This window comes from Poromitra crassiceps (assembly GCF_964638095.1).
Source record: "Poromitra crassiceps genome assembly, chromosome: 21".
Classification (NCBI taxonomy): Eukaryota; Metazoa; Chordata; class Actinopteri; order Beryciformes; family Melamphaidae; genus Poromitra; species Poromitra crassiceps.
Window position 1 is genome coordinate 26,678,225 of NC_139638.1, and position 21,710 is coordinate 26,699,934.

At 42.1% G+C, this 21,710-nt stretch overlaps 1 protein-coding gene across 1 annotated transcript; it reads left to right on the forward strand.

The window, feature by feature from the left end:
• Positions 1-481: 481 nt before the first annotated feature.
• Positions 482-20,443, forward strand: traf2b (Tnf receptor-associated factor 2b). The gene is made up of 11 exons (XM_083657515.1): positions 482-611; positions 4,050-4,254; positions 8,591-8,669; positions 10,460-10,558; positions 13,592-13,753; positions 13,910-13,984; positions 14,380-14,454; positions 15,456-15,689; positions 15,911-16,214; positions 16,516-16,664; positions 16,789-20,443. Exons 2-11 carry the CDS (start codon positions 4,079-4,081, stop codon positions 17,005-17,007), a joined length of 1,572 nt encoding a protein of 523 aa, XP_083513641.1. The 5' UTR covers positions 482-611; positions 4,050-4,078; the 3' UTR covers positions 17,008-20,443.
• Positions 20,444-21,710: the final 1,267 nt, after the last annotated feature.

The following is a 21,710-nucleotide window of genomic DNA, read 5'->3' on the forward strand; positions in this document are numbered from 1 at the left end:
AACCAAGTTTAGTGATGGTCGTAATACTCTGCGCAGTGCGCATGCGCTGAACATTCAGAGTAGTTCGCTTTTCACTCCGGAGCAGTCCGTGGGAGCGGGGTTTGATCCGTTCCACAGGGCTGTGGGTCTCCGCTCTACCCCGGGACGTGTGCACACACGTAACGTAGTAAAAAAAATTGTAAACATTGCTCGAGGTTGAGCTGTCCCTGTGTCCCAGCTGTCCTTGTTAGCAGGCAAACGGCTACCTACCTTTTTATGTGTTTTCGTGGAGAGTAAACGTTACATTTTAGTCTCACTTCAAGGTTAGTTGAGCTGGTTTTATTTACAGCTGACATTTTTTCTCACCAGATGACGAAGTCGTTTGCACCACAAAACCTCAAGCGCTGGCTAATTAGCTAACCGTGGTAGTTGTATTTTGAGCGCGTTTATAGTAGTCTATGGTCGTTACACCAAGGAAGGCAAGTTTGAATGTGTGAGATGGCTGCTGACTAGCTGCTCTTATATATCCGCTGACGTGGGTGTGTATGACCTCCCGGGTGGGGCGACAGTTGAAATACTAGTTGGTGGTTGTGTTGAGTTTGTAGTGAGAAAATACTTCTTTTGGAAACTGGGTGAGTGAATTTAACGTTAGTGTTCAGGTTTATGGTGTTCAAACTGGGAAAGTAGACTGGAAGAGTATTGAGCAATATGGCGATCAGGGCGCAGGCAGGCAAGAAGGGCTGCACAGACAGCTGCTACAGAGTAGAGCGAACTCTTTATACTGCAGGAGAGGAGATCTAGTTGTACATTTGACAAAGGCTGTTTTCTAAACTGAAGCTTTGAAACGTTTGTGTTTATACTGGTTGCTGAACTGCAGTGCTCATTAGTTATGCTGTTGGGTTGTTGTTTTTTTGTTGCAGTTTTCATGTTATTTTGTGATCTTTCCTGTAGTAGGCTATACATTGCTTTTTGCTGTTTTCAGTCACAGTTATAACGTTACCCTGATCCAAGAAGTCTGTTGAATTATGGAAAAGATAAGCATAAGGTTTCTAGAATATTATATCTTTGTTTTTGGTTGATGTGTATTGGTTGGTTGCTACACTCCAGGCTTCCATGGTTACACAAATAGCAATAGTATGTTGCATGAGTGTGTTATATGTGTATGTTACATACTTGTTGAGGCTTGTTTCCTCCCTTCACACTTTATTCTTTGTCAATATATTGCCTTCTAGTTGGACCTGGTTGCATCTAGTTTAGTCAACTGAATCTTGCTGAAGATTAAGAAACTATTTTTCTGAAATAGGTTTCCTCTTGTGTCTTTGACCTCACAGCAAGGCACCCTTGGTCTTGTGAGTGCCTGAGTGGGAGCTTATTTTTATTTTATAACAGTATATTTGCTGTTCAAGAGACATTGCCTACTGAAGGTTTCTATAAAGGAGGGACATTGGACCTTGGAGTTTCTAAAAGGTTTATGGTACTATGCATGCACAGTGCTTGACAAGTCATGCCTTCTGATTGTGGCTTCTGATATCAGAAACAAGATTGAAATTAAAACAAAATGAGAAATGACACTGAAAGTGAAAAACTATTTTGGCCTGACATTATAGTGGAAGTTGGGGATATATTATTACTTCTGTTTGGTGTTTCAATGTTCCTCTTTCGACCCATCAGCTAGTCCCACTTCTCTCTATGGAAGTATGAGGAGAATCCTCTCTGACAGTTAGGTCGAAATGTATTAAAGGAATAGTTCACCCCAAAATGAAAATTCATTCTGTTTTACCATTTGAGCAAATTAATGGGTGGAGACAGAGAGTACTTCACAAAGCCTTTTGGCATTTGCATTGTGGAGCATGGTACAAGATGTTCTAGATAAACAAGTTCTCTTTGTGAGCTGGTTGGCCTTTGCACCACTGCCTTGTAAATACAGTAAAGCTATACAGTTTTAAATCAACAAGTACATAAACATCCTAAATGGCCCCTATCTTACTTCCTGTCACAGTGTTTGCTAGTACAATAACTGACAGGACATAAGCTAGGTTTCAAACTGTTCCCTAGCACAATTCCATGACACAGTCTTCTAATCATCTGTTCAGATGCTTTACATATTTTCCCAATTCACTCTCTTAGCGCATGCACACAACCCTAACCCCTAGCCTACACCGGTGGTTTTCAAACCTTTTATGGCCAAGGCACACCAAAGGGCAAGACAAAATCTCAAGGCACACCTTTATTCATATCCATGCAAAATAGTCTGTAAATGCTTTTTATTTACTTCACAAAGTTATTTACTTCACAAAAATAATTCAATAATTCATTTGAATCTTTGTAAAATGACATCAAAGCAGCAACATACCCTTTAACCATTCCAATTAATTGTTTAAGCAGAATATCAGAGCAATTTACATTCTGTTATTAAACCTGTTAGTTTCTGACCTACATGTATTTCCCTCCCTACCTTTCCATCCACCTGTTACTCTGCCATGTAGTTTTTTCTTATATCATCATTCTCTTTGTCTGTTTTCATGGGGGAAAGAGAGCTACTCCATGCTGTAACTGGAAAACAGTGAAACAAAAGTGAAAGTAAAATGATTGCTTTACTTTTCGTCTTTTCCCATTTGAAATAGTTTGAAACTTGCTCTGACAAGTCTGTTAAACTGTTTGATGTGTTGAATTGCATCACGTTACCTGGAGGAGTTATGCTTCCCTATGAATATGTGTGTGTGTGTGTGTGTGTGTGTGTGTGTGTGTGTGTGTGTGTGTGTGTGTGTGAGACGTGTGGTGTGGTGTGTGAGTGTGGTGCGTGCGTGTCCATCTGCTTCACTCTGGAGTCTGGCTTCAAGCACATGGAGGCTCAACTGTCCGAGAGATTGGAAGAGTCTATTCTTCTGTAAAGTAGAGCCCGACCGATACTGGAATTTTGGGCCCGAGGCCGATACCGATATTGGGGAGTAAAAAAAAATCTGATATCGATATATTGGCCGATATTCTTATATTATATATACCCATTATATTACACAATTTTTTCCAATGATCCCTCAAATATCAAACAAAGATATGACTTGACATGACTTGAGATATGTACCGTAATGTAGTAGGCAGGATATTTTACAGCAACTATATTGTCCAAAATGTCATCAATGCAATGAAACAGTAAACTGAACTGGGAATATAATAATTATGACTAGAAATACAAAAACACAAATAGAATAAATATAAAATAGAACTTGATTTAAGAAGAAGTAAAAAATATATATATATATACACAATATCGGCCAACATATCGGCCGATACTGATATATCGGTTATTGGCCACTGCTCTTATGACATCACTGATGAATGACATCACTGATGATGTCACAGCTTTGTATCTTATGACATCACTGATGACGTCATCAGTGATTTATGACATCACTGATGATGTCACAGCTCTGTATCTTATGACGTCACTGATGACATCATCAGTAATTTATGACATCACTGTTGACATCAGTGATTTATGACATCACTGATGACATCATCAGTGGGACACAAATTTAAACAGAGACCACATTGCCAAATGTATAGATACTAACTGTCTACGAAAGACATACATTACAAAGCGCCGTGCATAAACCAGCGCAGCCAATTTCCAAGCTCATCTTGTCCGAATGACTTAGTAACTTGTTCAATGACTTAGTAACTAATTCAAATGATTTAATAAATAATCCAGCAAGATAACCTTAGAACTTGGCCACTTTTCACCTTGCCTTTCAGGGCTTCCGTAATAGCCTGTTGACATGACAACGAGAAACAAATTGTAGTACTTAGAAAAAGGATTGTGGCAAAAAAAGGTTTGACCTGTTGTTAAGACATGATGGTTCTGTCTGTAACTCAACATTTATCGATCTAGCAAGAGGAAGGGGACAAAGGTGAAGGCTAGTTATTCGAGAGTATCAAACTTTTGCATTTCAGGGCTTTGGCCAATGTACTGTTGTGCTGTATTGCACCAGGGTCTTAGAGGTGTGTGTTTGTCCATGTGTTGTTTTTCATATGACTAATTAACAGATAGTATGCGTGGTCTGTGTTCACAGGGTTCAGCACCAGAGATTGATGGAGAGGAATGGCCCGCATCTCATTGGACTGCGCAGACTCCCTGCCAGGGATCCCCCTCAGCGTGCTGTCGGTGCCCATGGAGAATAAATACAAATGTCAGCAGTGTCTCCAGGTCCTGAGGAAGCCGGTCCAGGCGCAGTGCGGCCACCGCTTCTGTGTCTACTGCTACAGGCAGCTCACCAGGTAGACTGGAGCTCCTCAGACCATCTAATAACTAAAATACACTACAAGAGTTTCCCTCCGATTTGACATAGGATTTCCAGTTGGGCTCAGTCTGTCTTTGTTGACTGTTAGTCTGCAGTTGTTGTGGGCAGTTGTTGTGCCAATTAGCAGCTAAATCTGTTAGTGTATTATGGTTACAGATTTCTAATGGTCAAGTGTAAACTACCTCCCGACTCCAGTCAGAGCCGGTCGGAGCGACAACGATTATATCAAACATGTTTGAATTTCTCCTGTAGTGTAAAATTGTTTAACGACCCGACTCAACTCAACTCAACTCACACGTGCATGTGGAATCCTGTCAATATCCAATGAAAAACTAGGAGGCAATGAGCCAAAAGCATGGTCGCGTCAGTTTGCTGGTCATTTGTGTTGTGGGTATGGTTCAAGACAATACCGTCTTCTAACATGAAAGACGTGAGTTTGCTGGGCGCACAGTCGGGTGGTGTGTTTTGATCTGCGATTCCAGTCGTGTCATGTATTTCAGTGAGTTTTTCAGTCATGATAAAAAGTCTTAAAGGTCCCATTCCGTGCAAAAGCTGTTTTTACTTGTAAATGCATATATACTGCTGTCATCCCTCCCTGTAATGAGTGGTCACAAGCTCAGAACTGCCACAGTTGGATTTGTCCCTATCCAGTCTCCTTCAAGCCACGCCCCCTAACGCTCTGTTCCCCCAGACGGGAGAATGTGACGTCAGTCGCTTCTTCAAGCATACTGCGCGCGTCTCTCTCACACAAGCTACCTGCACCATTTTGTCTATAGCCACAAAATTAACACTTCTAGCTGGAGCAACGCCAACTGTACGTGATCCAGCAACTGCGGAGGTGCATTCGGTAAGTCTAGGCATTTTGAGATGTCCTCTTTAGCGTAGCAACGGCGACGTTAGTTGTGGACACAACCTAGCGTGCTGGTCCACAGACGCTAATCTGATTGGCCGCTTGGAGCCTGGGGCGGGCTCTCCCTCAGCGGCCAATGGGAACTGTTAGTTCTGAATATATTATAGAAACAGACCATTCTTGGGACACAACGAGATGAGGAAGGGACAACTCCGTCACAACAAACAGGGTTGCTATATTTTCGACAAATTAATCCAGAATCATGTTTTATGGACCAGAGACACACGTTTTTAAGAGGTTACAGCTGCACGAATTGGGACCTTTAATGAACCAGTCGTGTGTAGTGTAAACTCCCAGTCTTTTCATAATCACAGTTAAGATTTCAAGTCGGCTAGTGTATTTTTACGCAGTGTGCACTGCATACCTGGCTCCTCACTCACTCCTCTTATACTGGGCATGCTCACACCTACCCAGCTCTCAGTAATGGCAGCATCCTCTCCAGCATCCTCCTGTGGCCGGTCTGCGGTGGTATTGTTTGTTTGCTTGGCTGCCATCATCAGCACATCCTGTGCACTTAACCTCTGCTGGTCTCTGAAGGCATGATCTGCATGACCTAATGCAGCATCAGCCTCCACATGATGACTGGATCCTATCTCTGAACTTGGTGATTCACCAGGATCTGCCCATGCTGATTCATTCTAAAGACGTCCATGGTTTTGCTTCTTTTCTCATCTCACACTCAGACTCTTTTATGACTGATGCATTGCTTGTTGGTTAATAATACATGAAAGCATTTGGGAATTTATTGTTAAAGTCGGGCTGAAATGGCTTTTCCGGAGTATTCACTTCCTGAAACGTTGGCTATAGCCGGGGGCCAGAGACCGAGAGGAATTTGAATGGACAACAGTGTTAGGATTTCATTGTCATAATGTGGAACTAACTCGGGTTTAAAAAAGAAATCGATAGTAGACAGTCAAAATGTATTGATTCTTATGCCAGGCTGTAATTCAGTCTTGGTACATAATGTAGACGTGATACAGGTTGTGTGTGGAAAAACCCTTCATCAGTAGAGAGGGATATGGTTAGTAGACAGTCACACAGCACAGCCACACTGAGTCAGCACAGATCATCCTGAACACCAACCAAAATCTTCAAGGCCTTTGAAGAAAATAAGGTCTAGAGAGCAGTGGTTCTCAACTGATGGGTCGGGACCCAAAAGTGGGTCGCGGGACCGTTTTGAGTGGGTCGCGGATGTGTGCATGATTTTTTTTTTTTTTTTTTGTCTATTCCTTGAAGATGCTGGCGTCCACAGCCAATATTGCTGTCTGTCAGAGGCTCATTCTAAACACAGATATGTCTCTCAGAGGCTGTAGCAGGCTCATTCTAAACACAGATTTGCTATCCTCTGCAACTAGAAGGCCTAAGGCAGGGATACTCAACTTGCTTTGCTCCGGGGCCACTTTTGTAAAACGATAGGAGGCCAGGGGGCCATGTTAATGAACAAACATTAATATACATTTTTCTGTAGCGGATTGTAGGTTTTTGGGGTGTCAGCCAGAGTTTAGTCTGAAAATTTTGTGCACACAGGATAGTTAGTTAGGTTTACGTGAATTGAATTGAATTGAATTGAAAACCTTTATCCCCGTGGGGAGATTCAGGTGTCTAAAACAGTGACAGGGACAGAGGTTAAAAGTACAGAGGTCAAGATATAAATAAAAAACATAAAACAATAAAACCAATAAGAGCAATAAAATGCAATTGACAACCAATGTAAAGTGCCAGTTCATGTTCATTCAGTTTATCTCAAGTTGTGGAACCTTGTGGCCACTGGCACGAAGGACTGGCCCGAAGCGCTTAGTGGAGTGACGGGGACGGGGGGGGGGGGGGGGGTTGTCCATGTCCAGTATTGCTCGTAACTTCGTAAGTTAGTTAGGTTAAGTTCAATTAATTAGGTTAAGTTAGTCAAGTACATAGAAGTGCCTGGGTGAGCGAGCAGACGGCGGTATTTGCCAATTTAGCTGGAGCTAAGTCAAACTTTATTTCACGTTAGTTTTCATTGTGAATTGGAAAACGTTGGGAGGGCCACACTGCACCCTATCGCGGGCCGCATCTGGCCCCCGGGCCACAAGTTGAGTATCGCTGGCCTAAGACATCCGTTGGTAGCAAACATGTCATGCTAGCTGCGAGCATCACCAGTTCAAACTTGTTTAAAAAGCATAATAGGCCTAAAGAATTTGCGAAATTTGGATCACAACGTAATGACGAGGGAGAAATGTGGGGCATGAGGTTAGACCAGTTGAGCACCACTGGATAAGATAACTGAATAAGTAGGGCATGTTGCATAGAGAGCTGATTCAAAGGCACCTTTCGTTGCGTGCTAAAGTTGTGCAATAGGCTTGTAATCTGTGAAGTGTTTGAAATGTGTCATTAAGTCCAAGCCTGTTTGCACTGCACTGCACAGAGTATTGCTCAAGCTACCCTCATAAAGTCAGTTGAACTGCAGTTTGTTTGTGGTTGCTTTCTTGGCACGATGGTATCAACACCCAACTGTTGACAGAAAACTGTCGATCAGGACAGGCACAAGTGAAAGTTGGCATTTGGCGTAGTTGTGTTTGCTATAGATAAGCATCCCTGTTTGGTGTGTCGTCTAAAATCTCTATGTAAAATGTGACTGAGCTTTTTTGATAAATTACCTTTGTGACCTTTGTTCTTAAAGCCCCGATATGTAGAAAGCTGCTGAGCAGCAGCAACAGCGGCCTCTGCTGCCACAAGTGGAGATTACAGGGTGCTAATAAATGCGACTTACTTCCCTGTTTGTACGTTCAGATAGCAGCCTTATTTTACGGTTTCAGCTTGTACTCTTCCTCTGCTGAAAAATCTCTCAAAATCTCGCTGCCGACTTGAAGAATAGAGCCGATAATTAAGCTATGCTATGCTATGCTATGCTATGCTATGCTATGCTATGCTCAGAGCAATAAACACATTTCACTTCCTTAAAGGGAGGTTCTCCATCCAGACAACACAGAGGGAAGGTTACCATGGGTCATTTCCACACTACCGACATTTCAAGGATACAAAGCTGGTTGAAAATCGGCAAAGTGATCTCAAACTAATTATATCAAGGCATTTATTTGTATCGGCATACATGTTGATTTAACCCTTTCCTTAACCCGTCATTTATTTGTCTTTAAACCTTGCATAACCAGCAGTAAATCAGCAGTTCTTGTATGGCACTAGAAACCTCTCTTGTTCTTGTGCTGCCTAACAAGTAAGAGTGCCACTACGTTGATTCATGATTCGTCTGTGTGCCTCAGCTCTCATCCATTCCACGGTGGTTTTAGGAGATGTTCCCGTAGTAAAGGAGGTGAGGATTGCTGTGGACTGACTGTGCCGACTAGCTGGCATCCAGAATGTTGTCGTTTTTTTGGTCCTCTAAAATGACACGCGTGTCTTGTTTCGTCAGTTCTGGCCCAAAGCCTTGTGACGCCTGCCGCCAGGAGGAGATATACGAGGAGCCAGTGTCCATTCTACATAGCAATGAGGTAAGTGCATGATCAGCCTACAGTGGTATTTTCTATGATTCACTCTCTTCCAACTCATCCCCATCCGACATGCCCTTAAAGGGACAGCTCACCCTAAAATCCATAAATACATCCTCTAACCTGCAGTGCTATTTATCCACCTAGATCGTTTTGTGTTATGCCTCCCACACACTAGAGGATAAAATGCCCGATTTAATGCCCGATTCCCCTCGGGGGGGGCGTGGCCCGATTCGAGGCTAGTCTCAACCGATTTTTTGTCAAAATAATTGTCAAGTGTCTGGTGTCAATAAATTATTGATTGAATCGGAGCCTGCCCGATCTCGAATCGGGCATATCAAACATGTTTGATATTTACGATGGCTGTCTCCCGACGGAACCCGCAATAGCCAATGAGAGCAAGCAGACCGGGACTCGTCGACGCGTCATACCCGGATGTTAATGCAGCGCTCACAACAAACGAGCAACAGCCATGGCAACAGCAGAGCCATGTAGCTCCTCTCCCCAGCATCCTCACAGCAGCTTAAAACAGGGTGGACAGCGGCGGAGGGCTCTCCAAACATGCGCCGAGCGGAGCGGCCCGCCCCAAGGGAGCGGACATGCTGCAATATGAGCTCTCAGACAGGACGTTGTTTTAGCTTATTTTGCGAGGGTGTCCGCCCGCTTGTAGCGGACCCGCCGCTCGGCGCATGTTTGGAGAGCCATCCGCCGTTGTCTGTGGGAAAAAATTGCGGTTCTGTGGGATATAAACAGCCTACAGTCTAGTTGCTGGAATCGCTGTGAGTCGGTACTTCAAACGGCTGGTGTGTGGTCTCGCAGTCTGGCCGAATCGTCTAGTGTGTGTGTTCAGGCGATTTTAATGTTAAAATCTGATGAAATTGTCCTCATGTCTGTGGTCTCTCATGTTTTTAAAATCGGTTAAGATTTTAAAATCCTCTAGTGTGTAGGCAGCATAAAGTTGCCTGAGTTTTGGAGATATCAGCCCTAGAGATTTCTGCCTTCTCTCAAATACAATGGAACTGGATGGCACTCGGCTTGTGGTGGTCGAAGTGACAAAAACATACATTTCGAAAAGAAACTCAACAGCAATGTCTCTTTCCAGAAATCATGACCCCGGTTATTCAAGATAATCCACAAACCTTTGTTGTGTGCAGTTTCACGTAGGAACTATTTTCCTTAGACCGAACTACACCCACTAGCTACTAGTTAGTTCCTACATGAAACTGCTCACAACTAGGTCTACTGTGTTATCTTGGGTAACCGGGTCATTATTTCTGGAAAGAGACAATGCTGTTGAGTTTTTTTTTCCAAATGTATGTTTTTGCCGTTTTGAGCAGCACAAGCCGAGTGCCATCCAGTTCCATTGTGTCGGAGAAAAGGCAGAAATCTCTACGCCTGATATCTCCAAAACAACTCACACAAAAACGATGTCGATGGATAAATCGCACTACACGTACTGTAAGAGGAAAAACATTTTGGATTTTAGGGTGAGCTGTCCCTTTAACACATGCACAGCTGATTCCCCGGGTAAAACTGATGTCAACAATGATAGTGATTGTAATCCTTTCCTGTTATTTCCTTGGGGGGGGGGGGGGGGCAGTGTTGTATTCAATCAAGGAAATTCACAAACAACAACTCACCCCCCACCTCCTTCCTTAGGAGAAAAAATAAATGAATCCCCAACTGAGTTTCCTCCCCACAACCACACACAATCCCACCCACTGTGTCTGCTTGCCTTTTTATTATTTATAATGAAAGGCTTTCTGTGATCCGTGTGCTTCCCCTACTGTCAGGCGTTTCCAGACAATGCTGCGGGACGGGAAATAGCCAGTCTGCCTGCCAGGTGTCTGAACCAGGGCTGCAGCTGGACAGGCTCCATCAAAGAGTATGAGGTATAGTACAGTGTTAGGCAAGTTACTTTCAAAATGTAATCTACTACATATTACTAGTTACTTTCATTTGAAAGTAATGAGTTACGTTACAATATTACTGTCTGTGTAGAGTAACTCGTTACTTATTCCACTACTTTTGCATTACTTTCACCAAAAGAACAGCAGCAGCAGAATGACATTGGAACCATTTCCGAAAAATAATTTCCTTGCCTTGAAGTCAGTGTGAACAATCCAACACTCTAAAATGTTATACTTTTCCTTTATTATTGTCATCTATAGTGGTTATTTGCATAAAAACACACAGTTTGATTAGGAAATGATAGTATCTTTTTTAAATATGTGCTTTGATTAAAAAAAAAAAGTACCCTAATTTGTAACTTGAGTTACTTGATAAAGTAACTGGTATAATATTACTGTAATCCTATAAGCAATAAGTTATATTACTGAGTTACTGCTAAAAGTAATATATTACATGTAATATGTTACTTTTGTAATGAGTTACCCCCCACCACTGGTGTAGTATAACGTTCAACTTTATTGTTGTGGTGGCAGTGTTCTTGTCATATAATCCCCATGTCCCACATGAGAAACCTGTACAGGTGCCAAATTTACAAAGTTGACTCCACTCCAATTTCTCGTTCTTTCTAAAAAAACAAACAGGGCCCACTAAATCCAACCACTGCATTTTCTGCATTTTTGTGTGTGTGTGTGTGTGTGTGTTTTCTCATGTTGGATCAGATGAATTTCCCCTTCAGACTTCAGCGTGTGGGTTACTTTGCACTGCATTGCGTTTGTACAAAAGTCCTAGTGTTTATTACGTGACCTCAGCCAATAGCAACGAAGGACGCGTAACAGGAAGTGAAACTTGACACATGCCAGAGCCTGGAAAGTCCCAGCCATACCCAGCAGCCCTGAGGGAACCTCATTATCAACCGAGTGGGGGGGGGGAGTACCACGCGGTGAAACAGTCATGCAGTTCAGATTAACTAGATCACTAGGGGGAACAGGGTAGGAAGCAGTCAGATGAACGATTACAAAGTTAGCTGGTTTCAGACTAAGACTGAAACAGTTTTGTAGGAGGAGCTCTGTCCCTCATTTCATTACAAAAGTGTGCTTTGTACAGAGAGAGAGAGAGAGAGAGAACAATGTCCAGTCAAAAAGAAAATATCCCAGGTTTATTTTATCACATTTTGGTGGTCTAAAATGAATGTCAGGTACAGTATTTGCTTTCGACTCTCTGTGTGTCTCAGAGTGGGGAAATGAAAGCTAGTAATGGTTGCTAAGCAGAGATGACTCGCTGGTGATTCTGTGAAAGGGGTGTTTGTTGCACTTGGAGTTTGTGGTGTGTGTATGAAGCCTGATAGCAACCTTGGCTAAAACAAGGGTGTTAACCCTGCCGCACCCCAAGCTAAAGGCGATGACAATAGGCTGATCATGCGTTAAATATATTTTTTACATAGTGTGCAAATGTGGTGCTGCTGACTAGATTAGTCTGCGGTTTTAAACCGCCGGTCTGTGGAGAAAGGCGGCTGTGACCGGTTTTTGTGACCATGGTATTGGTAAAAAAAAGAAAAAAAGTTTGCGGTTTATATATATACATTTGCGATTTTGAAGACGGTACGTGTTCGTGTGTGTGTGTGTGTGTGATTCAACCACGTTATCTGTGAACTATGTATAGGTCTGCTATGTTAGTCATTGTTGGCTGGAAAGATCTGGGGCTATTTCTTGCTACTTGCTAACTAGTCATAGACTCCCCCGTGTTATCCACAACAGGAAAAATAGACTCAACACGATGGTGATGAGTGGTTTGGTTAGGGCGGGCAGGGGGGTTTATCTTCTCGATCTCTGAACTCATTTATAGGTTATTTATTTAGAGAATTGGCGGTTTAACTCGAAGTGAGCAACAGTCAAACAGAAAACATGCTAACATACCTGTGGTTCTTGCTCTGTGGCTCCACTTCAGGCCGTTGACAATTAATGAAATGAGACGCATCTTCCTCTTCCTGGTCCGTGAACTCCCCCGCCCACTAACTGAACCCATTCGCCAGCTGGGCGCCTCTTCATAACTCCCTATTCAACATTATGACCTTTTATGGCTCGGTATGCAAATAAATGAGCATTATCAGATGACAGTTGGCTTTCCCCACACTGCAGCAAACAGGACATTCTGTACCTGTACACAGTGTGTGCAAGACATTACAACCACTTTAACCGTGTGTAAACAAGGGTGTAACTGCAGCTACACATAATGAGTGCCAAAAAGTCAGCTTGTATATCATTTATAAATCAGCAGTGTTGGGCAGTAACGCATTACTAAGTAACGCATTACTAAGTAATCCGATTACTTTTTCAGTAACTAAGCAATGTAAGGTGTTACAATTTCCAAAACAGTAATCAGATTACAGTTACTAATCCAAGTAACTCTGAGTTACTTTTTTTCTACTTTTTTCCCTATTTATGCAGAAAAACAAAACAAAAAATCAGGAGAGGCCATTGATTGCTTTGTTTTATATATATATATATATACCGTATATATATATATTACATATATATATATATATTATATAGATATACATATATATATATATATATATATATATATATATATATATATATATTACTGATATATATGGGGTATGGGGTAAAAAATAAAGAAAAGGTGACTAGTAAACTAACTAGTAATCAGTAAAGTAACTTTTATTACTTTTTTAAGGAGTAATCAGTAATCAGTAACTAATTAAATTTAGAAAGCAACTTGCCCAACACTGCCAATCAGCCCTATTACCTTTTTAGCGACATGGATATCATCTAACCTGCATGATTCAAAGCTAGCACAGCTTTTATGCTATGCACATAAAAAGGCTGTAATAACAAAAACAGCCCCATGACATTCTCTTTGGCAATGACAATGAATAGTAGAGATACCAGAGATGCACATACCAGTGCTGTATTGCATGAGAAGGACAGACACAGTAAGAAGACAGGAGAAATGATCTATCTGTCTGACGTTCTTCTCTCTCTTTTTTTCTGTAGGCTCAGCATGAAGGTCGCTGTGAACATGAACGTGTGCAGTGTGACGCCTGCAAGAACTTTGTCCTCCGCTCAGAGAAGGACAGGCACACCGAGAGGGAGTGCGAAGAAAGAACATTGAACTGCAAATACTGCAAAATAGCCTTCAACTACAAAGACATCAAGGTGAGAGACAGAGTTCATCTAGAGCAGTGAGGGGGTCCAACTGTGTGCCGAGGAGGTCCAAGAGTCTGCGGGTCTTCACGCCAAAAAAATCCATTGTGTTATACTGCATAAGAATGGGCACCAAATAAAGTGCTCACACTTCCACGTGTATTTTAGGCCCATGACGAGATCTGCCAGAAGTTCCCCTTGCAATGTAAGGACTGTGGAAAGAAGAAAATCCCAAGAGAAAAGGTGTGTGCTCTTATTGAAACAAATAAATAAATAATAATTAATTAATTAATAATTAAAGGTGTGTGCTCTTACTGAAACAAATAAATAATTAAGAATTCAATTATTCAAGTTCAATTCAAGTTGCTCTATATTTAAAATTAGTTGGATTAGTTTCATTTCCTAACAAGGGCTCAGCATCACTGTTTCGTTGTTACATTCTAAGGGCATGAGGTAATAGATTACCAATACATTTATAGACTACTGATACATTTCATGGTAATTTATGGTCCACTTGATAGTTTCAGTCTGAATTAAGCAGCCTGGCTTTTACTTTCACGTTTGAAGTGATACACATTACAACACCCGCAGGGGGCTGTCCCACATTTTGACCTTTCTCTTTTCCGTTCTACCTTCAGTTCAGTGACCACAGCAAGTCCTGTGCAAAGTCAAAGAGTGCGTGTCCTTTCAGTGAAGTGGGCTGTAAAGCCGTGGTAAGTAGTACAATAGTCTAATTGTCAAAGTCAGAATTCTGCGTGGGGGGAAAGTCAGCATACCACATGTTCCATGTGACATCACTGATGATGTCACTGATGATGTTACCAATGTTGTACTGAAATGTGAATGCCTGGGGGATCCCTAGATTTTTGTGACGTGGGGTCACAAGCCAAAAAAGGTTGGGAACCCCTGGTCTAATCACTCACTGTATCATGTGCGGTCTTCTTACAATCTGATAGAAGTACTTGCATTGACAGACAACTCCTTCAGCCAATCAGAGTCGCCAAATCCAATCCAAATCCACTCTGAAGTCTTTTTTCCGCAGAGAAACTCCGCTGGTGCATACTCTTGTTCTCGTTTAGTTGTTTTTATTGAGTCTATTCCTGCAATAACCGCACTTACGGCTGTGTTTACTCTACTAACGTTAACGTTACCGCTCGTTGCTTCGGGAGTCGCCATTACTCTTTTGCTAGTCTCTTAGAACAGACGAGTTGGTTTCGCGCAATTTTCAAATGCTTCCGCCATACCGTCTGTACTTCGTGGGGGAGAATCATGCACCGACCGGAATGGGAAGCAGAAAGGCGGGTCTTCCGCTCATTAGTCCAATCAGAATTTTTTTAAGGCGGGTCTTCCGCTCATTAGTCCAATCAGATTTTTTTCCCGTGGACACACGTGTCGTGATTGGTCGGATTTTGTCGAACTTCCTTCCAGTCTGAAGGTTTTTTTTCCCAACTTCCTTGTGCATGTTCTGGGGGTGTAACGTACAGACTGTGTATAGCTACATTCGCCGGATGTAGATGAGACAGTCTGTTTTAAGAGACTACTCTTTTGCCAGCGGTTATGTTGTTATGGCCACTTCATGACTTATAAGCAATGGATTTGTGTACCTGACGTTTCTAATTGGCTCAATGTAAAAAAAAAACAACAACAACAAATTAGCAGTTAAATTAAAAGATTTGTTGACAAACCCCATTGTGATTCTCCCATGCCCTCTCAGATAGAGAACGGGAAGCACAGCGACCACGAGCAGAGTAGCACTATGGACCACCTGCGCCTGCTGCTGCCCATGGTGCTGTCTATGGCTGGGATGCGTACGGAGGCGGCGGGCCCCGGGGAGTGGCAGGAGGACTCGGGTCTCTCTGGTCTGGGCCTCTACCGGGCCCCTGAGGAGGGGCTGACCATGGGTGCCGGAGCTGCAGCCTCCTTGCAATCCCTCGACTTGGATAAAAAGGTGGGTCTCAGTGGACTGGATGCACTTGGTTGGATGATGATGATCTTTGGCCTTTTTCAATCACTAATTAGTTCATCGATTATGTGCTGATAGTGATTATTTGCTGATTTTTTTTTTTTTTTTTTACCACTCGTGTATCATCAGGCCTTTGAATGAAACAAAACTCAACACAAAGGGAAGGACCTAAATGCAGTACGTGTTTTCGTGCCGTTTCATGACAGGTGAACGCATTGGAGAACGTCGTGTGCGTCCTGAACCGGGAGGTGGAGCGGAGTTCGGTCACGCTGGAGGCCTTCGCACATCAACATCGTCTGGACCAGGACAAGATCGAGAACCTCAGCACTAAGGTGCGGCAGCTGGAGAGGACGCTGACCATGAGGGACCTGCAGCAGGCCGAGGGCGAGCAGCAAATGCGCGAGCTCCAGTTCTGCACCTACGACGGCATATTTGTCTGGAAAGTCGCCGACTTCTCGCGCCGCAGGCAGGAGGCCGTGGCTGGTCGAACGCCCGCCATGTTCTCGCCAGGTGAGATCAACGAGGGATTGCAGGGGAGGTCATATAATTAACATCCATTTTTCATTTGAAAAGCTCAGTTGAAAGGCTGTTTGATTTTGAACGAGTTAAGATCATGTAGCGCCGTAGTTTGCTAGATTTAATCTCTTTCCATTCTCTTTATAGCGTGGTATATAAGGGAGGGAGTTTCCACAGACTCATGTTGTCCTTGAGGGAATTAACGTTCACTCCTGTTCTCATGCGCCTCCATTTTTAGACTCTTGTTTACAGTCAGCGTTTGTTAATCTGGTTTTCCCCTCTTCTGTTTTCCCAGCGTTCTACTCCAGCAAATATGGCTACAAAATGTGCCTCCGGCTGTATTTGAACGGCGACGGGACGGGTCGAGGAACACACCTTTCACTCTTCTTCGTGGTGATGAGGGGCAAGTGCGATGCTCTGCTCAAGTGGCCGTTCAGTCAGAAGGTAATGAGATAAGAACGATCATCACACACCTTCACATCCCCCCTTCACTCCATTTTTAATCCATGACCATCTCAGTACTGGAACAAAGCAAGCTGGTCTTCTCCTCTCTTCTGCGTCTCTCCAGGTGACTCTGATGCTCCTGGATCAGAACAACAGGGAACACATTATTGATGCCTTCCGTCCTGATGTCAGCTCCACCTCCTTCCAGCGGCCAATCAGTGAGATGAACATAGCCAGCGGCTGCCCGCTCTTCTGTCCACTGGCGAAGCTGGCTGGCAAAAGCTCCTATCTGAGAGACGATACAATCTTCATAAAAGCCATCGTAGACCTTACAGGGTTATAGTGTGTAGGTTGTGGAAGCCTAACTGCTAAACAAAACCAATTATCAAATATATAAAATAAATTATCAATTATATATTTACATATAATAGATATATAATTATTATTATTATATTATTATTATTATTATTATATATTGGGGTGGCAGTAAGTAGAGCAGTCTTCTGGGAATCGGAATGTTCCCGGTCGAAGTGTCCTTGAGCAGGACACTTAACCCCTAACTGCTCCCGACGAAAAGTATGCTATATAAATCTAGCCTAGGTAAACCCAGCCCCCACGTGACCTGCTCTCTCAGTTCCCAGTCACTAGTGACTGAGAGCAGGTCTGAGAGCAGGTCACGTGGGGGATGGGTTTACCCAGGCTAATATAAATCCAGTCTATTTAACATTTATATTAAATACAAGGATAAGACTATGGGATATTATATCTATATTATATGCAATGAATGTCATTAAGATTTTTTTTGAAAGAAACAGAACTTTACTTACAGTCATGACAGACGTACAAAGGGATGGACAAATTAAATGCCAAGCTAGAGGGTCCTCGGTAGAGTACGGTATACCTGCGCCAACCTTTCTACAACGTTTTGTGGTGTGGTGTGAATCAGTTTGGGGGTTAGGCACCTTGATGTTTTTGGTCACACCCTTTTGGCCAGTGGACATGCAAAGTTCATCAGTTCTGAATTGGCCCATCACCTACTCTTCTACAAAGTTCTGTGCAAATCCGTTCATAACTTTTTGAGATATCCTGCTGACAAACAGGGGCGAAAACATGACCTTCCGGCCATTTGGAAAGTGCTTACAGCCAATACTAAGGCCCAAAGAGGCATAAGGTGCACAAAGCATGAGCAATGGAACAAAAGTAATACAGCCTGATGGTCTTCACCTCTTTCCTTGGCTGGATTTATATACATAAAGTCAAAGGAAGCCTTCAACCCGCCATGTCTGTTGCCAACTCTTTGGTGGTGGAACTATAATCTAAGGGGCATCCATCTCATGGGAGTTGTTAGATCAGATGTTTGCTCTGCGTGTGCAGTCATATAACGGCCCGAGTAATAGGTGGCCGTTACAGGACCAGGTGCTGCATGTTGTGCAAACATCTGTTATCTAATGATTTCCCATATTCCATGATGGCAATGCCTCCATAAACACTGCTAAACAAACTCCACAGTGGATTGATGAACACCACGATCAATTCAGATACCTTTCCATGACCAACCCCAACCTACCGGATCTAAACATCATTGTATCCGTTTGCATGCGTATCTCAAAGAGCTGAAGGAGGCTTATTCTTATCTTGGAGAAGATCCAGTGGAGAAGGTCCAGTATCCCACTAATACAGGGCTTGTGTGACAGCTTTCCAAGGAGGATTGAAGCCTACATTTGTAGGCGTTTGGGTTATTTTGTCCATCCCCTATATTTAAGACTTGTGTTTTGGCAATACCTGGTTCACATGATGTTGTCAGAACATGACTTGGAATGACAGCCTGATGACAACAGTGATACAGTGTATGACTTTTTTTATTTTTATTTTATTATTAGTGGATAATGGAATAATCTGTAAACCTGATGAGAGACTTAACTCTGGTTTTCTAAGCTTTTTGACATTCTTGGCATATTATTATTATTATTATTATTTAGATTTGTACTAATGACCTTATTTGACATTATTATTAATATTATATTGATATTATTATACATAGTAAAATGCATTTAAAATGTATACAAACTCTATACCTTGTCGTTCATTAGCAGTATTTTGGTTGATGCATTTACACATCTTTACACGCATCTTTACTGTGCTTGGTGATTAGCAGTAATTTTTGTGTAGTTGGGAAGTTAATATTTCTTACTCCTAATTACAGGAGGGCATAGTATGGGGGCCATGGTGTGCTAACATTTCAAATAGGATAATCCAGCATCAAATATAGATATTTAAATACACTTTAATTCTTGGGGGGGGGGAAGGGGGGTGAAATGGGCACAAATAAAGTAAGGTATTTTGTACACAAATCGCATCTATAATCCATTTGTTTTATTTATATTTTATTTGTATGTCTTGAATTGAAATATTACACTTTTCCTCAATATTAGCACATATATATCCATTTTCCAATGCTCCTATTTAGTATTTTCCCTCTGCAGTGTGTGATAATGAGGTCTGTCAATCAAACAGCATTCGTTCACAGAGTAATCCAGCAGCAGATTAGAAAGGCAATCTGGATTGCGTGCGTGTGCCTGCTGTTGCACAGAGCTGCGGGTTTTTCCGAGCGAGCGCAAGATAACCGCAACATAAGATGCACATCAGGTATGCTGACCTGTTCAACGCCTGGCAAATCTCTGATCTTGTGCAAAATATCGATGAAAAGAACATGCCGATCCCCCATTCCATTCCATCTCCTAAAGAGCACATTGACTTGCACAATGTGATCAACTAACTCAGGCTACGTGAGTATAGCCTGGGTAAACCCAGCATCCACGTGACCTCTACGCTACAAGCATAGCCTGTGACGTCACGTTGAAGGCTGGGTTTACCCAGGCTAACGTGAGTATCCTGTGAGTCAATTGCTATAGTCTTTGGTCTTAAGTATAGTCATTTGTGAGTATCAATGTGTCAACTCTGACTACCGCACCCTGCATGTCAACATTTAGAGAAAAGCTTGCCCAGGCAGAACATCCTGTATGCGGAGCTGCCGGAATACTGGCAGCTTATTGAAGACTCATCTCATTATAATCTATTGTATTGTAAAATATGAAATAGAAGGGAAGGAATGGGTAAAAATGGGCATGATATTTGATGCTGGATGATCCTATTTGAGATGCTGGCACACCAAGGCTCCATAACTACTGTACAGAGATATATAGACATAAAGGACTAAATTGTGTAGTTTGGCAGCTCTAAAGCCATGAAGACAGTGACATTTTCATCCTCCTTAAACAGATGTTTGCAATCGGTCTCTCACCACTGCTAGATGGCGCTGCTCATGCACATAATCAGTTTAGGTCAATATACTGTATAGGTATATACTGATCTTGGGTTATCTATATAAGATTATTATAACTGAATTATAACTAGATTAACTATACTACTAAACTGTATTCCTGTTAGATGGGATTACTGTATAATATGGGATTGTATTTATTCTTCAATATTCAACACGTTCATATTATTTCTTATATTACATAATTAGGCTGTTATATTGCATTAGTGCTATATATTCTTGAATAATAGACTCACCATTTATTTTTGATAATAACCTGCTGTATGTTGAAATGACATGTTTAAATCACATTTGGGGATAGGCAGGCTAGGCCCAAAGTGAAAATGGGTTCATAGGCTAGTCTCAAAGTGCAGTATTTTCTATTTATTTTCTCCTAATCGTAAATAACTTGTTCACTTGTTCTGAAGTGTTATTTGGTAAATAATAAATACATTTTCTTTGCTGTCTAAATGTTCCTTTGATTGTACATAATTGCAACTCTTTCAGAACATGAATATTCTTTCCCACAGCAGGGTCAAATTCTTAATTTATCTGAGCTTCCAAAATTCTAATTTCAATGGATATCATAAGAAATCAAAGTGACTCTACATCGTTAACTCAGAGCTGGCAGAATGTAGCACAGAGGCTAGTGCTAAATAAAAATTAACAGACCAGACATTTTAAAACAACTTGCTTTTACAACTCCACTGAACACACAATGATGCATGACGAGAACCGCTTTGTGGTAAATAATGTAAGAGCAGAATTATGTTAAATAATGGGAATTGATTGATTGATGAGGACAATGCCCTATACAAACATTTTTATTTGACCCCATTTTGGCTCTTTTGTTTGTGTGTGTGTGTGTCCCAAATCTGTGGTGAAGCCTGACCCCTATAGTGAAAAGTAGGGTACTGAACTGACCTTCTGCTATTTGCTCACCACCTGTTGTACTCTATAGAAGTGACATCACTTAAGTGACATTACCTGGCACAAAAACCAGCCAATCCAGGAATGACAGTTCAGTACCCTACCTTTCACCAGTAGGTGTCAGGCTTCACCCAAGACTTGGGTGGTGTTTACAGAAATGCAATGCTGCATACAAAGCAAAGTAGGGGCATATAAACTCCAACATTTCTCTAATACAATGTGCCATGTTCCTTCCACTTAGGCCAGGACCAGGTATGAGTTGCATATATCTGGTTTTTAAAATAAGTACTGCCCCCCTGTGTACTGTTTTGCTCATCGCAGATCATCGCTATTACATATAGGGAAATGCTCATAATGCAATTCAAATAGGTTAAAGAGATGGGGCAAACTGAAAATGAAATTGAATGATTTAATGAAAGGGATCCAAAGATCAACACAAGCAGCCCACACCTGACAGTAGGTGGTCCATATAATCCTGTAGTTCCCCTAGATCTCCTGACAGCTCATGATGAACGACCTGAAATGGGGAAATGGTTTGCCTCCAGGTTACGTGCTTCCATCCCTGCAACTCGCTATCGCCAAGATCCGGTCCTCCCTCTCACACCCTGCTGCTGAAACACTCATTCACGCCTTCATCCCCTCCCGTCTGGACTACTGCAACTCACTCCTCTACAGTGTTGGACAAGTTACCTTTAAAATGTAATAGGCTATATATACTACATATTACTAGTTACCTTCATTTTAAAGTAATAAGTTACTTTACAATATTACTGTCTGTGTAGAGTAACTCGTTACTT